Below are 18369 nucleotides of genomic sequence, written 5' to 3'. Positions count from 1 at the left end.
TACTAACTCGCCCCACCCTTTAATCTAGTTTATTTACGTGCATATAGTAAAGTATAAAAACAGTGTTAAGTCTTTGTGAAGAAAGTTTTATAATATGAAATGCGCTTTGTTGACTGATGCTGGAACCATATAACTAACTGTATGTCGATATCTTAATAAATCAAAACAGAGAAAAAAAAATGTATACCATGAGTTTCTTCCCCCCTCCACATAATTTACAGTAAATATTAGATAGAAACTGACAATCCACTAACAGCTAATACTGGTACGTCTCACGTGTATCTGTGTCAATTCCTTTACATGTACAGGGTTAAAAACTAACAATTCAAATTTTCTAGTTTGATCCCTGATCTGTGCTGAGTTATTTGACCTTGGCTAACATGGCGGTGCTAGGGGGTGATACAACTAGACCTCATCCTTTGTAGGAAGGGATGTGGGGGAGAGGGTGATGAAATCAGCCAGGATTCCCGCTCCTGTTTGTTTTGGGAACTAAACACCCAAAGGATATTGTGCTAACCTACCGCACCGACTGTGCACAGAGATTTTACTGCAGTTGAGCAGCCGCCAGTGAAATTCACAGTGTAAGGAGAGAAGGGGGAGGCACAAGCTCTGAGGCACCAACTCTTAATCCAAAGACATTTCAATGTTGCGGTATTTTGTATTGGGGCATTTCCAGCTGGTGTAGCTGCCAAGCCCTGGTCTAGTTCGTCTGATCACTGGCATTTTGATTCGAGGCTGATTACACCACTTGACCAACATGAAACAAAACATTGAGGACAGTGGAAAAAAAACAGATAGCGAGAGCAGTCATTTGTGGAATTGTGGGGTTCCATAGGAAAAACCAAGAGAAAAATCAGGACCTTTAAAGTCATTATGTAACAGGATTATATGATTAAGGGGGTGGATCACTCTTATGTGTTTTGTGGTTTATGAATATTTCTTGAACATTCTGAAATTGTGTTCTGTTGCACCGATGAGATTCGAACATCAAAATTCAATATGATTGTAGGGATGATATTCAATTCTAGACAGCCAGCAGCAATTTTCTTGATCTCAACTGGGCCAAGATGAGGAACTCTGGCCATCTGCTGGGAAGACTGTTCTGCACCTGAAGGCACCTTCCCTAAAGGTGGGGGGGAGGGGGCAGAGGGGGAAGGTACGAGCAGAAGTGTTGACGCTCCAAGATAGATTGATAACAAGCTAGACACTGAAGGTTAAGGGTTAAAATGAGTTTTGACGAAGAAAGCTCAAGGAATGCAGTCATGTGATCAGTTCTCAGAGATCTGCTTTTCTTTCTTTGAATCCTGAAAGTTATTCAATGCTGGTTTTAGGGTCACCAAACATGAAAATCTCCTGATGTTGTGATTGTTGAACGCTGGCTCTGGAACGGTAAGTTCTTGAATACTTGTGAGGTTGGGTGGAGGAGTCTCTCACCATCAGTTCCTCCCTTTTATGAAATCAAATTAAATGTATTGTGATAGTTTTCACATCCTTTTCATTTATTTTATGCCTGTAAATGTTCTAAATACTTTACTTAAGTTCATGAGAGGTGCAAATTAAAAGGGTCCTTTGGTCCCTTTTATCTCATCCATCCAGAATATTCCACTTCTTGTTTTCTCATTACAGCATCAAGCCAATTTGTTTGTTCACTGGCCTCAACCACATTGTCTTATAATATTTCCAACGGTTGATTCCGCTCTGTTATATGTGAGTGCTAATGTTTCATTTAAGAAACTGCTTGATATTGTCATGGGAAGACAATAGGTGTGGTATTCATGAAGATTTAGGTCAAATGATTCGATGGCCATCTTATAACCCCAGTCTTTCTTATGACTATTTCAATAAACGTTGACAAAAGTTACTGAACCCAACAGTACAGAGGCGCCAAATTAACCACAGCAGAGTTACAGCTACTGATACAAGATGCATTATTTGTTAGTGTGAGGAAAGGTCACTGCCCAAAATGCATTTCTCTTTCATATGCTGGCCATCCAGTTCCCACATATTCTGCTTTTATGTCCATCTATTTTCACTGCACATGTTCAACTCTCACATTGTCAAGCACAGAAATTCCTGCAGTGACATTATGAGCAGCATGCACAGCTTGATGAGAAATGTTCAAAGAAAACCCTAAAACAATCAACTGAGAAAGAATTGGAATAAAAAAAGTGAAACTTAATCCCAATTGTTTACGATTTCATTTCCAAGAGATTGTTAATGGTGAGAGCCTCTCTTTAACTGTTCAACACTGGATGTGAGACCTACAGTTGCCACAAATCCTGAATTTTATTCAGTGCTGGATCTAGGAAAACCAGAATCAAAAGGTTCCCAATTGCTGATTCAGAAGCCTTGACCAGAGTAATTCCCGATTTATGGAATAGTGCTGCTCTCAGACTAATCAAAACTAGGACTTTGATAGCCTGTTTAACCTTGGCTCTGAAGGCTCCAGCAACCTGTACTTTTCTTCCAGTTTTATGTCATTCCCTCGAAGCTGAATGACTGGTTTTGTTGGATAGACACAGAGATTTTCCTGATTTTTTTTGTTGTAAATATTAACTCGGTGCTCCAGTTCTGGACTGGCATTGATTGACCCTGGAGGACTAGGCAGTTTGAGATTCACTGGGTCCAGTCCTTTTTGTGTGAGGCAGGAGTCCTCTGATAAAGTAGACAGGAGTTCCTGCATCACTACAGCGGTGTCTTTCTTTGCTACAGGCTCCAAGTTGCCATGTTGTTTGCTCTCTGACTTTTCCAGTGGGTAGCTATCCGAGGACTCTTCTCTGGTGGTGCTACAGTCTGTGGAGGAGCCCAAGGTTTGGCTGCTGATACTTTGGGCTCTTGTGGCCGTACTGTCTGTAGATCTCGAGGCACTGCCTGACTTGTTGCTGACAGAACTTCCGACTCTCTCGAGGGTCGTTGGCACCTCTACCGTCAACAGGTCAGGTGACGCATTGCGAGGTATGCTGGGAAGGTGGACATCAATGGCTGCTGTTGTGATAACACATGAGGCTCCTTCTGGAATTCCCATTTCTGCAGCAGAAAAAAAGTGTTAGGACTTTAAACTCAAAAACTGTCTCTTTCAGATCTTGAAATGTCCAGCATTTCATGTTTCATTTCTTATTCCCATCTTTGGTTTTCTTCTGACTGTATCTCAAAGCACTTAGGAGGGAAGTGGAGGTCTCTAATAATAATAATCCCTGCATTTGATATAGCGCTTTTCACGTTTTCTAGACGTCTCAAAGCGCTTCACAGAATAGACTGTAAAGTGAATTGACTGTATATTTGTAGGTGAAATGCGGCAGCCAATTGCGCACAGCAGTGTCCCACAAACAGTCGTAGATTGAAATGACCAATTTATTATTGTTCTTTTTTGAGGGATTATCAGGCGTGTGGAGTAAGGAAACTTGCCCAAGGTTTCACCCTGCCAGGAATCGAACCAGGTCTCTCGCTTGCAAAGCGAGTGCTCTAAACCACTGAGCTACAGGACTCCACAGGATTCTGAGCAAACAGCACGACAAGCTTAGAGGCTTAGAGGTGACTGAAGGTGTGGTTGAAATGTAGCAGACTTCAGAGAAGGCAGAGAGCAAGGGAATGATGCTGTATGGTTTTGGAAGAGCATTGCAAAGGACAACAGCATAGCTGGACCTGCAATGGGATGGACCATGACTATTTTCAGAAGACTGGAGAGTTCCACCTGTGGAGAACATTACACAGGTAGAGTGGAGTGATGTCACTCTACAATGAACTCAAAAATGATCTGCTGAGGTTCAAGTCAGTGCATCTTAGCAAAGATGGGGTTGATGGGTCCACAGGTCTCTGTGTGGGACAGGACATGGTCTGCAGAATTCTGGCAAACTTAAAGACAACAAGTTACAAACATGCTGCAGTGAAGATGAAAGAGAAAAGGGTATAATATTCTGCAATAATAAATTGGTGTGCTCCATCACTTCTACTTTTGACTATTGCGAGTGGAAGAGACTTAAATTATAATAATAATAGTTGCATTTGATATAGCGCCTTATCACGTCGTTGAGACGTCTCAAAGCACTTCACAGAATATACTGTAAAATGGATTGACTGTGTATTTGTGGGCGAAACTTCTCCTAATCCTCTCACAAAACTGAATGAAGTGATTGGTGAATGCGCTTTACCCACCACTGCTGGGCTCACTATCGTACTGGCTGATGTAGTTATTCATATCATCCCGTGCGGCAGGTTCTGAAAGATAAAATGCAACTTGTGAGGCACCGTCTGCAATCCTGCACCTCCAAATGAAATTCCAAATCACACCGAATCATTTTCCCATTTACACAAAGTGACTGCACTCCACTGAACTAATATTTGCACTTGGTTGATATTTATACATTGTAACTGTTTGGTTTATATTTCATGTTTCAATATCTTTCTAATGTTTTCATAACTGTAATTCCTTTGCATCTTCTGTTGTACATGCTTTGAAATGCTTTGAAGTGTATGCCTTGAACTTTGTGTAGATTATACTGGTATCAATCTCAAATTGAGTGTCTCAGAGTACGTGGACACAAACAAACCACATTTCAGGTCTATTTTGCTAAAGGATTTGTAAGTAATAAATCCTGCAGGTACCTGGATGTGGTTGTCTGGGATTCTGATTTCAGTTTGGGTTTCCAGATTGTGGGTTCATGCTTGTGATTGCTATCCAATGATCCTGCAGGAAAATAAATGTGAATGGACATCGAGTCTGGACATGAGTTTCAGCAGGGATATGGTAGCACTACTCAGCCGCAGTGCTCACTCTACGGTTGAATACTCTTCCGCCACTTGCTGTTTCAGCTCAATATGGAGAAAGGGCACTCGGGTAACATAACTCTCCCTTCAGTGGAGAACTTTTAGGGGGTGGGGAGAGTGGGGGAGTGGATGCTAATCACAACTCCAATAAAACCTGAGAACTTTAGAGAGGATTCTTCCTACTATAGTATCCTTTTTAATAATAATATAATAATAATGATAATAATCCTTGCATTTGATATATCAGTGTTGTAAAAAAAACAGAACAAACCAATTTGCACCCCTCCAAATCTGTATTAATAAGTGAAGAAACCTGAAAATCCTGCAATATTTAACAGGTAAGTGCAGGAATGCTGCTCTGCCTTCACAGAAGCTAATTGCAAGTGAATGTAACATTTATGTATGGAACGGTGAATTTCTGTAGCTCCGCCCTATGTATAATTCATGCTGGAAAGCTTATTCTTGTACCTCATAGACATCCTGCATTTTTAAACTTGTTTTGATCCTATTTATTGTTGAAAAGTTAATGAGGAACAGCTCTTGAATAGATTTGGAGCTGCTAACATGTAAATACTATTTGACTTCTGCAGAAGCCGTTTCATCTCAAAGCTGAGCCAGAAATCGCACAATCTGTGTTGATTCCAGCACAAGCCTTAAGATAGAAACAAAAATGTGGTAACTCAATCCACGACTGTTTGTGGGATACTGCTGTGCGCAATTAGCTGCCACATTTCACCCACAAAATACACAGTGAATGCACTTTACAATTCATTCTGTGAAGCGCTTAGAGACATCTCAACGACATGATAAGGCGCTGTATCAAACACAAGGATTATTATATTATTATTATTATTATTATAAGATAAGGCAGAGTGAAACCAGTCATTGAGATTCTGCTGGTGTTGGGGTCTTGCACCTAGGAATTAAATTAATTCTTTACACAGAGGATGGCTGAAGTGTGGAATTCTCGATCATAAAAGTTGTCAAAATCCACAAATCATTTTAAAAAGCAACGGGATGATGGTTGAAATAGAAGAATATTAAGGGTTGTGGGGAGAGCACAGAAGAGTAGGTTTAAACTCTTGTGGAGAAAAGCACCAGCGCAGTCAGATAGCCTGAATGAGCTATTTCTATGCTGTGGAATGCTGTGACGATAAGAACATAAAATCAGGTGTAAGCTATTTGGCTTGTTGAGTTTACTTAGCCAGGAGAAATGGAATGAAAGCTTTGCCATAGTCTTAATGGTGGGGGAGCAGACTTGATTAGCTGAACAATCTCCTCTTTGTGTTCACCTACTTGAAACTCTTGATAACCTAAGAGGGTAGATGGACTTGTCATTGGGGAGGCATTTGCTGGTTGTATTGCGTACTGTGGCAGCTGCTGAATTGCAGCTTGGCATTAGTTATTACAATGGTCCAAAGACAGCAAGATCCGTCTCTTCTTTCTCCCAAGCTCACATCGCCCATATCTTTATTGTGTTGAAGTCAAAATTGATTTTAATCTAATATTATGATATGAATATTGTATTATTATATTTAATATAATACAACAAGCATTAAGTATATTATATATAATATACTATAAGTTATCTTTCTCCAGGATCTTATGAGCTTTTCAGTCTTCCTTCTTCCTCCAGTGCGTATGCTTTTAAACCCCATAGTTAGTGTCACCTAATCAGCTTATTGATTTTTCCCACTTTTCTACCTTTTGTTTCACTCTACATTGATGGTCTTGGCTAAGGGCCTTGGCTTTTCTCCATTGAATAATAAAAATGATCTCCTGCTGTGCTGTCTAACTTGATACCCCAACTTCCAATTGGAAAGCCCAGTCAAACTGAAGCCAAACTGTGACCTTTGAACCTCAAGCTTTCAGTCTCTGACATTTTACAATTTAAATAATAAATTGTACCCTTTTCAAAAAAAATAAAAAAGTTCACCTTTCCTTTGAAATCATAAGGTCTACGTCTTGACCCAGGAGCAAACTTCATATTTCTCTGACTCTCTAACAGATCAGCAATCGAACATGGGGATTTGGGATGTGTCAATGGCTCAATTTCATGCTAGGCAGTGGTGTTGCCAGCTGAGCCATTGGGGGACCCCAGTTTTCTTATGTTTGAATTGATTTCATTCATAACACTGAAGTCTTGCTATGATCTTTTTGTTACCTACTTACAATGGAATTTTTCCAGAGAGTCTGGGCCAAATTTTCAAGTGAGGGGCAACGTGTGAAGAAGCCAGAAGAGCTGGGCTTTAGGATTGTGTGGACAAGTGATGTACATTGATGTAATGAATGGCAAACCAATGACAAAGAGTATTTACCAAATGCATTTCAGTGAAGACTTGTTCCACTGAAAGCGTTCTATTGTTGAGACTCCTTTATAAGTTGGCTTCCTCTTCAAAGGGTACTACTGATGGTGTAATACCCTCTTGAAAAGAAGTCTTAATGTTGAGACTCCCTCGTTAAGATAATCAATAATTGAACCATTTGTAAATTAGAAACCTTTTCTCCACCATCTTAGCTAAACCAATAAGATTAATATCTGCTCATGTATAAACTCTAATGTAACTGACAACTGCAAGGCTCTCCATTTAAAAAAAAACAAGCAGGCTGCACTTACTCCTGAGAGGAGAAGGAATCTCTGCTAATATTTGCTCTGACAAAACTATCACTGCTATGACTGATTGATGATGTCTTCACAAAGCACATCGCTGAGCACAACCATGTGTCGCTGGAGGAATGCTGAGTGTTATTAACTCAAAGATCATCAGAAAGGGTCCTTGTTCCTTGTTGTATGTGCTTTCAGCATCACCTCTGCCTCCAGTGCAATATTTTATGGATGGATTAATCATGGACCCATCTGCCTGTTGTTCAGGTGAATTTTAAATAGCTTATGACATATAAGGGCCTCTCTGCACTATCTTCTCCCAGACCATTCTGGCTATCACTGCAAAACACTTGAAAGCTGCTAAACAAGTCCAAAATAGTTGTTGCTGGAGGTGAGTCAATCTTGTGCCCGTTTGATATTTGGTGGGAGAATTTGGGAAAGAGTTGGAACTTTCCAGCGGAAAATCCAATGTGTGTTTATGTGAGGGAAGAATGAGTACATTAAGGTTCATTTTCTATGCACGAGAGAAGAAATTGGCTTGGGAAGCTAAAGCGCTCTTAAAATCTTAGGCTTTCTAATGCTCAACACTATCAAATGTAACAGTGGCCCTCAAACAGAATTTTAAATGTTGCTGTCCATTTATTTTGTGTACTATTTATTGTCACCACTTTCATCCTGGTCTGCATGCATTCTCTCCCACTTTCCCCCCTTACCCCCAACCCTCACTCTCTGCCCCATCCCCTCCTTCTGAAGATGGCGCTCGTATCGGGGAGAAATTGAACATACTCTGCTACCTTGGCCCTAGTAAGAGTTCAGGTGATGAGCATAATGAGGTGAACAGTCATATATGAGTTTACATTCATTCTGAGATCATTGAAAGAATGTCACTTGACATCTACTGGTCAAAAGCACAGATCGCAGTATTCAACTGCAGGTTTAGGGGATTAGTGGACTTTTCAACCAAACAACTCTCATACTCCCATCTGCAAGTCCAATGAGAATAAACCCAGCATCCTGGATGTCGCTGTTGAGAACAGTATCGAGGAAAATGGGGGAGGGGGGGGTGATAATCTACCCAAATATTTCTAGGGGACATTCAATGTATTAAATATTGAATGCATTACTTTACAATAAGATTAAGTAGCTCTCCAAAGAGAATCACTTGAGTTGCCTGGATCCATTGTTTCCTGTGAGCAGGCTCTGTCCCCATTAAGTACTCTTAGTTTGACTCACTGCTTGAGAAGCCTACCATGTGTCCCTGTGAGCTAGATTCTCAGACACTCCCTGGGGTCTCTATGGCTGCAGGATCTGCCTCAATCACAACAGCTTGTGGTTTACAGGTGAAAAGAAACAGATGTTTTCTGCGGAGCACTTTCTCCACATTACAAGGCCCAAACCACTAAGCACTCTGTACCTGAAATAGCTGCACTCCAGAGATGGCAATCTAACCTGACACAGAAGAGAACATGATTGTTTTCCTGGTTTCATAGGCTCCTAAAAGCTTTTTTTGACCTCAGCTTCGCTTTAAACGCCTCCAGTCAGAGGTGTGTGCTGTGCTAATGTTAGTGGTTTATAAAAAGGCCTTGAAGCAGCCTAAGGCAACTCTTCTGGACTAGATATGGAGTACAGTGCACAATATGGGTCTTCACCAGATATGTGATGTAAAAAGATTCCATATTCCACTCATTCATAATTTATCATTTACAGCCACCTAAATCTCCAGGCTAGCATACACTCACTAAACACATCAAGAGAGGTTTTGCTTTGAAAATCCATGGCAAATCAGCACTGCCCCCTTACAGGGCAGGAGAGTAAAAGTTGGTGAACATTCAGGAGGAGTGCGTGAGGATGGTCTCAGATCCACAATGAACCGCAGCTGAAACGATCGTTGATGACAATTTCATATTTGAAAAATTTGTTTGGAAAAAGCCAGATTGAATGATTTATGACGTGCATCCTGTGCTCTTACATTATTGATGGCAAGTACATGAATCAAAACACTATCCCTTCTGGTGGTCTAGACAGGCTGGGTTTTTAATACAGTTGAGCCCTTGGATTATCTCACTCAGCTTGCCAGCCAAATTTATGATACTAAATGAGTTACAACGTTAAAGGGGAATTTTACAATTGGAGTGAGCTCTGAGCATCGTATAGACTCAGTGCTAAAAGAGTTGGTGGGTTTCTTGTGGACAAATATTCTGTTAGCTGCTGAACATTGGCAGAGGATGCATTGGGTATTTTAATTTATCAAAATAAGCCACCAGTGACCCTTATGGAGGTCATTTCTACTTTTAATACCTAGATATTATAGAATCATAGGATGTTACAGCAAGGCAACCTAATGTTGATCTCCAAATGAACTACCTAATCTAAATCCACTCTCCTGATCACTCTCTTTAATTTAGAAATAATTGTAAAAAAAAACACAACATTGTGCCTAGTACAACTTCCCACACCCCCAAAGAGGAAATCAGAGTCTACGAGACGGCAAAATTTAATTCCAATCAAAATGCCACTCATAAGCTTGGGACCACTGATTCCAACAAGAAATTAAACATAAACAATGTGGCAAGTTAGCAATACATTCAATATCTAACGTTACCTAGAATCAGTCATTTCCTGCTCTCCTATGCCATTCTCAATGGTTTTATCTGTGAAGCCAGGCCTTGAGTGTTCGGCTTCTGGATCATGGCATTCAACTGACGGTTAGCGGAAGAACGCTTTTAACTAAACTAAAACAAATTTAGCAGCTGGAAGTTCAAGTGCTCACAAATGTAACTGCAACACAAGGCAGATAAGTGTTTGCTGTCCAGGGTCCTGAATGAACAGCTGCATCCAGAGCCCAACATGCAGTTGCTGTGTTAATGCACAGCGATGTGAGCACTGAAACAATGGAAGTACGGTACTCAGTCACATATTAACTGTTGGTTGCAAACTGCAATTGTTTTATAACTAACAGCTTCTTAGGTTCACTTGTCTGTCACTGTGAAAACACCTACAAGATACTGGTCACAACAGGAATATATACTTTACATATCCTGTGATACATCCTCCCGATGTGAAAGGCACTAAATAAAATGCAAGAATTATTATGGAAACCCTGTTATTTGGATAAAGACACAGTCTCTGTACATCTCCTCAGAAAGGAGAAGGGAGGCGGGGCACTTCCAGACAAACTGAGATCAAGGCTTCAATGTGTGGCAGACCATGTGTTGCAAGTTTGTGGCCTATTCCATAAGTACATTGATCCTGTGTCACATCACCAAAACTTGGGGAAAAGCATGAAAAGAAGGTACAGTAGAGCAGGTACAACAAGACCAATCTGCAGAACATTTCAATGGAGAATTGTTGGGTCCTTACTGTGTGGTTGGCGCGGGTTGATGATATGGTCAGGGCCCTCATCATCAGACTCTCCCGTCGTGAGCCCATCATCCACATTAAACTTGTTGCTTTGCTTGTCCCAGATGTGGTGCATCTGCATTGCGGCCTCACGCTCGGCTGCCAGATCCAGATCCTGCTGGGCCAGGTGGGCCCGTAGCTGCCTGATTTCAAACTGCAACACAAAAGATAATAATAATTCTTGCATTTGAGATAGCGCCTTGCGTTGTTGAGACATCTCAAAGTGCTTCACAGTATATATTATATATATATATAGTGCATCCATGTCTGCAGTCTCTCTTCCCAACCATGTCTGCAGTCTGTCTATGATTACAGTGGTGAGACATCACCTTGTTGACGAGTATCAACAAGATAATAATAATCCTCCAAAAAAAAAAAAACAATAATAAAAAAAAAATTGGTCATTTTCAATCTATGACTGTTTGTGGGACATTGCTGTGCGCAATTGGCTGCCGCGTTCGCCACAAATATACAGTCAATTCACTTTACAGTGTGTTCTGTGAAGCGCTTTGGACGTCCTCCAACGTGAAAAGCGCTATATCAAATGCAAGGATTATTATTATTATTATTATTGTAAAGTGGATTGACTGTGCATTTTGTGGGTGAAATGTGCAGATTTTATCGTACGTTGAAAAATGCAGAGGCGGTGGCCAACCATTCAGCCCATCATTTTGTTCGGCTTTGGTACTTTGAAAGAGCAAACCATTTAGACCCATTCACCGGTATGTTTAATATATCAGAAAATCAAAATTTCTAATGATGAAATCAGTTAAGGAACATAGAAAATGACATGTACATGTACAGGTAATCGAGCAAATATATTTGGCACTGCTCTTCAGGAATCAGTGCATCATAATAATAAATTGGTCATTTTCAATCCACGACTGTTTGTGGGACACTGCTGTGCGCAATTGGCTGCTGCATTTCGCCTACAAATATACGGTCAATTCACTTTACAGCATATTTTGTGAAGCGCTTTGAGACGTCCAGAAGACGTGAAAAGCACTATATCAAATGCAAGGATATTATTATTATTATTATTATTATCAAAATCTTTCCCTTTTGCTCTATTGTGCGACTGAAGCTCTCCCTACATCAAATGCAACAAGATTGACACAATATAGACACAAACAGACTTTCTGAGGTAACTAAAATTAGTAAGGCTGGTGCTTTAATATCTCAAGGTCTTGCAGTCGTATCAAAATGTGCAATACATTAAAAATTGACAAATGTCAAAATTAAAGAGGAGGATGAGAAGAAAAACCTTTGATATTTTAGTAACAAATTGAATAAAGCCATTTAGCATTGAACTCATAGAGTTAAGGTGTGAATAGCAGGGTTGGAGTGACCATCCCAGACAGCAGTGCTCACCTTCACTCTTTAACTGTTATAACCATCTAATCACCATTGCCAACACAGTCTAAGTGTTCTCAGATCAACAATTCAGTGCAGCCCTTCTACTAAGCCACTAACAACATCTTACATTTATATAGTGCCCTTGGTGTCAAGATCTACCACTGTTAAGTGCTCCAAGACAGGTTAGTAATAGTGACGGAGCCTGACACCAAGCACGGGAGAAGGGGGGGAGATGATCGGAGGCAAGTTATATAAGTTTAATGCTCAGCATTCAGTGGCAGCTAAGAGCCAAATTAACCCATTAATTTAGCTCCTAATTGCTACAATTTAGCTCCTAATTGCTACAAAGTGGCTTTCAATTTATCAGGAAATAGACTTCTGATCGGTTTTCCAGGCGACTGAGGCCAAGAATGCTTCATGGTCATGACCTCAAGAATCACTATCTTAAAATGTAATGTGCAAAATTTTGGATTGTTCTTCAATTCATTCCCAAATTGGAAGCTGATTTTCTTTCTATTATAAAACCAACTTTCAAGTTAAGACTGTATTTAAGAATTGTAGGAAATTAATAATGATAATAATCCTTGCATTTGATATAGCGCTTTTCACGTCTTCTCAACGTCTCAAAGCACTTCACAGAATAGACTGTAAAGTGAATTGACCATATACTTGTGGGTGAAACGCGGCAGCCAATTGCGCACAGCAGTGTCCTACAAACAGTTGTGGATTGAAAATGACCAATTTATTATTGTTTAGTTTTGGAGGGATTATTATTAGGCGTGTGGAGTAAGGAAACTTGCCCAAGGTTTCGCCCTCTGCCTGGAATTGAACCCAGGTGTCTCGCTTGCAAAGCGAGTGCTCTAACCACTGTGCTACAGGACTCCATGATTTATTATTTATTATACGTTTTATTATTGTAATTGTGCACGATTTATTTTTAGACAGTATGGCAATAGTCTTAAGGTTACTTTTGAACTTCTGAATCTGTTTGGAAGTAAGACATGAAGCAGAATCTCTGAGCACCTACGTTCTTTTCATCCTTCACTTCCCACTCCTTCATTATGTGTAAATTCTCTCAATGCCGCTCCCCAATGTTCCAGTCAAGACAGTGATTCTGTTTACAAGGTACAATGTGCAGGAGCTCTGACATGTGGGATTGTTTTACTGGGATCATTTTTTAAAAATGTTTAATTTTTTTCATGGAATAAAATATCAAGAAACAATAATAATCCTTGCACTTGATACCGCCACCTTATCACGTCTCAAAGCGCTTCACAGAATATATTGTAAAGTGGATTAACCGTGTTTCTTTGTGGGCGAAACCCAGCAGCCAATTGAATAATGATAATATAACAGTGAATAATTGAATGATGCTCTATGCTTTAATAATGTGCAACTGAAGAACAAACTCAAACCAACAAACTAATAAGATACAAGGATAAAAATATGCTTTGTGTGAGTGTGACTGAGATTGTGAGATTTTCCTGTCATGAACTGAGCGCCCTCTGCTGTCAGGCACCTATTGTGCCCGGAGTTGGAAACAATGTTCTTTACATTTAAAAATGAATCTGTTAAAAAATTATTTTGCTTTTCTCAATGTGGTCCAGATCCGCAGTGGCATAATAGCACAATACATTGGGAAATGTTGAAATGCATTGGGATTATAATAGTTTTTGTATTTGATACAGAGCCTTTTGGCCTCAAGGTGCTTCATAGGACACAGTGTAAAGTTATAGTGATTGTGTATCTGTGGGTGAAGGCAGCAGCTGATTTGCACATAGCAATATCCCACAAATACTATTAAGTGAATGACCAATTTAATTTGAGGCATTGTTATTCAGGAGACTGGGAGAAAATCTCTTATGTTGTTAAAATCATTCTACAGGACCGTTAATGTGTGCTTGAACAGGCAGGCGGAACCTTGGTTTAATTTCTGGTCTGATGGATGACACCTCCAACAGTGTAACACACCACACAGACTGCACTGGAATGTCAGCCTAGACTATACAAATTCAAAGTCCTGATGTCGGCTTCAAACTCACAACCTTCTGACTCAGAGATAAGAGGCTAGTGAACTGGTTAAAAAAAAGTTACAAAAAGCTAGTAGAGCTAGAAAAACAAACACAGAAACAAAAAATCAGAGAGCGATTTAAAAAGATAACAGAGAAATGTTTCCAACAATCATAAATTCACATCTCTAAACAAGACTGTAATTTTCCATTAACACGTGTGATGTAAATGTTCTGGGATCAGATAACTTGGGCTTGACTTGGCAGCTTTACGCATAGTGAGATATGGTTAGATTCCAGGTCTTAATATCCGCCTCTATGTTAAGAAGGAGTAGAGACAGTGTGGGCTAGGTGCCAGAGTGGGAGCGAAATCAATATCATCTGAGCTGATCTGAGATGCTAACCGCAACAACTGGGATAGATTGTTTAAAAAGTTATTTTATGTTTCTTCTTTTCCCCAGACCATGCACCATGGCCTCTTTCATTCCTCTTTACAAATTTGCCAAAGTGATTTATATCTTAATATTTACATTTAATTAAAAACGTTCAACTTTAACATTTCAATATTTCACTGCTGGATTTATGAGTGGCTTGGGAGCAACATTGAAATTCCAATTAGACCCAGCTCCCCTTACCTTTAGTTATCTTTCTCTTACAGGACAGGTTGTATTTAAACACAAACCAACATCAAACATTTAAGCTTTTAAATCTAACAATTGAAAATGGTTTGGGAAGTAATTGTATATAATGCATACTAACTAAAACACACACACATTTCATATATGTCTATATAATTGAATGAGATTACATATTCTGCAGTTTGGGGAGGATCATTTTCATGGAAGTTCTGGTTCCACCTTCAGTAGAGTAGCGGCAGAGAATTGCAACTAACCTTCACAACATCCTACTTTACATGCTATAGTGGGTGGCAGCAAAATAAATGAGTAGATTTCTAAAGAATTTACTGACAGCTCCTCTCCTGGATGCTGCTATGAGGAAGATACTATTTTAATAAATTAAATTAATAATAATAATAATAATCCTTGCTTTTGATATAGCACCTTATCATCTTGTTGAGACATCTCAAAGCGCTTCACAGAATATATTGTAAAGTGAATTGATTTAAAATTAAATACATTTTATTTAAATAGATTTCACAGAAACAACAAATTAATCCTGATTCCTTTCAAATATTTTACTTTGAACTCATGGGCATCTGAGAACAATATAGTATTAATAATAACAATAATCGTTACAGTTGATATTGTGCCTTTCATGTCGAGAGGATGTCTTAAGGCGATTCACAGGATATACTGTAAAGAGCAGTAATTGTGTATTTTATAGATAAATGCCTACAAATTGCATCCAAGTCATACTGACGGTGCATTTTCTTCTTCACTGATGATGAGAATATGCAAATAGTGCAAATGTGCAAGTTAGCCATTGTTCTCCTTAAAGGGTCTGATTTGCAGTGTTTGTAAATGAGATGCTGAAATGGGCACTTTCCAGTCACTGGACGTATGTTACACTACAGTTCCCCACAGTAACTGAAGTTCCCCCACAGGTCAACAGGAATTTTAAGAGGATTTCTTATTCAGGAATCCAATTAAGAAATATTGCAAATTAGACTCCATTTTAAAGTCAAGGTTAATTAAACAGTCTCAATGGATAGGTTTAATGATTTATTTTGCTCCTGTTATCTAAATTACCTGAAGGTTTTAGTTGCACAGATCTGGGCCAGGCTGCGATCACCTAACATTTCAGGACTTTGGAACTTCATGAGTTGGGAAGTATTAATATGAAGAATATCCCACCATCAAATCATCTTCAATGATGTGAAGTGAAGTATTCTTGACGGAGCAGGCTTGTGATGTGAAGCATTCAGACAGGCAGCATATCTAACTGATAGGCTCTACATCCTCTCAGATAACTCTAAGTCGAAGACTAGATACAAAATGGGATGCCTTATTAGTTTGCTGCCATTTTACATTAGTGTCGGTGAACACTCCACTTATGCTGTCACATCCAAGACCAAGATACCCACACTAACTTCTGGGTAGGATTTTATTTGCTTTCTGTGCTGGGTCAGTCCCTGAGACTTCCGTGCATCTTAAAACAAGTTTACTTTTCTATTGAGATGTTATCACATCCAGACAATACTCAAGAACAAAAATATCAAGCAAGAGCCATCTATCTGCCTCCTGGATCACAACATTGAGAGAAACCCAGCTTCCAGATTCAAAAGAGATACAAGACCAACGTTCAGTCACTTGGGGGCAGCACTGTACGCTGGAAACTCCATGTCTTGCCAGACAAATGAGGGGGAGATGCAGTTTGGTGAGCCAGAGTTGTCAACTAAGTGTAATTTCAATGCTGGTAATGCAAAAAATCCATGTGCAGTGCCAGAAATTGCTGGTAATGTATTTTACGTCACTGCATATGTACTTCTACCGCTGTGTTAAAAAAAAAGTAGTCACCCACCCACCCACGTAGACACTGAAATCCAGAGAAAGGACTGTGAGGCGGGAAACTGTGGATTCACATGGGATACTCAGTGTGGCATGGGCACACGCTAGGAGAGTTGGGCTAGTGGGAGTCCACACGTGGGCCTTCCAGAGATTTTTGGCCCCAGAAATTTTTTAAAACATTTTTGGTGTCAAGCCTGGTCCGGCTAGATTCAAGTTCTGGATATCCGGAGTCCAGGAAGCCATCAGTTTACTGTACAGAAATACCCAGAGGCAGAAAAACACGGAAAGGTAGAATGTTGCACCCATGTGACTCACTGTCACTTAGCGCCACTCTGAACACATATTTTGCTTCTGCTTTTCAGCAAAGGCATAAAGGGAATGCACAATGTTAGTTCAATCTATTTGGACATCAAAACGCACTTCTCAGTGATCAGCTTTCATACCTCTGGTTCCTTATTCACACGTCCCCACAAGGCATCTTATTTATCCAACCTCTCTTTATTTTATTTTCTAATCAATTTAATTTTGTGCATTCTTGTTGCTGTTTCAAAGCACTGATTGGGTGGCCTGATGCTTGGGTTGTCTGGTCTATGCGGTTTTAGCTGGTCAGACTCCAGCAGTACCCCAAGCCTTGGCTCTTGCCAACCTGCGCCTAATACTTTCTAGAATTAGGTAAGCAGAATGCATCCCTCCAGAGAGAGAGAGTGCACATCCCGTCCAGCAATCGAACTCTGGAATTTCCATGTGTAGATGTGATGCATAGTTTGGTTTGGAGACTCTTAAGCATGGTGATGGGTTTCCATATGTGTCATACACGCAGCTGACCAAAAAAAGGTCTGTCAGTGACCTACACTCACCACCTGCTCCTGGCAGATCTGGGTCAGTCGTTCCAGCTGTTCTTCTCGAACCTGCTTTGCCCTCTCGTACTGCTGTATAACCATCTCCATCTCCACTTTAACCGGGAGAACATAAGCTGCAAAAAAAGTCAATGCACAGAGCTAAGAACTCCAGACTGCAAAGCATTGGGTTCAGAGTTAAATACAGAAGAACATAAAAAAAAGCACAGAAAAGAGCCACATGCACTTATACAGTGTCTTTCATACAGGATGAATTTCACAAAGTTTCACTGAGCAAAGAAGAAGGATGGGGTTAGAAGCTTGAGAAATTATCATTTATAATAATAATAATAATAATCCTTGCATTTGATATAGCACTTTTCACGTCGGGAGGACGTCCCAAAGCGCTTCACAGAACACACTGTAAAGTGAATTGACTGTATATTTGTGGGCGAACGCGGCAGCCAATTGCGCACAGCAATGTCCCACAAACAGTCGTGGATTGAAAATGACCAATTTATTATTGTTTTTGGTTTTGGAGGGATTATTATTAGGCTCTGTGTGGAGGAAGGAAACTTGCCCAAGGTTTCGCCCTCTGCCTGGAATTGAACTCAGGTCTCTCACTTGCAAAGCGAGTGCTCTAACCACTGAGCTACAGGACTCCACATTTGTTCCAATTGATTGATTGATTTATGAGGTATCAATTATTAATCTATTGTTATCACACACTGGGTATGTATTTCTCAATTCATTGCTTTCCATTAGGCAGGAAGTTGTTCATTTGTTCTGTGACTATGGTAGTCTCAATCAGATCGTGAAGGAGGAAGCATGCAAGAATAACTGAGCACAGTTTAAGTGATCGCTCAGAGAGGTCAACAAAAGAAGCCACCTTGTGCGTTCAGAAGAGACAATCTAGATTAGAATGGACAGTT

At 40.0% G+C, this 18369-nt stretch overlaps 1 protein-coding gene across 1 annotated transcript in view; it reads right to left on the bottom strand.

Annotated features, from left to right (window-relative positions):
* Positions 1 to 2404: 2404 nt before the first annotated feature.
* tmem266 (transmembrane protein 266) overlaps positions 2405 to 18369 on the bottom strand; it is a 31741-nt gene continuing 15776 nt past the window's right edge. The window contains exons 7-10 of the mRNA XM_007909872.2: positions 17459 to 17574; positions 10730 to 10922; positions 4153 to 4215; positions 2405 to 3027 (exon numbers count right to left, since the gene is read on the bottom strand). Of these exons, the coding sequence (XP_007908063.2) occupies positions 2405 to 3027; positions 4153 to 4215; positions 10730 to 10922; positions 17459 to 17574 (995 nt within the window). The remainder of the gene's footprint in view (positions 3028 to 4152; positions 4216 to 10729; positions 10923 to 17458; positions 17575 to 18369) is intronic.

This window comes from Callorhinchus milii, unplaced genomic scaffold, assembly GCF_018977255.1.
Source record: "Callorhinchus milii isolate IMCB2004 unplaced genomic scaffold, IMCB_Cmil_1.0 Scaffold26, whole genome shotgun sequence".
Classification (NCBI taxonomy): domain Eukaryota; kingdom Metazoa; phylum Chordata; class Chondrichthyes; order Chimaeriformes; family Callorhinchidae; genus Callorhinchus; species Callorhinchus milii.
Note: the sequence above shows the minus strand (reverse complement) of the source record. Positions and strands in the feature narration are given on the sequence as shown.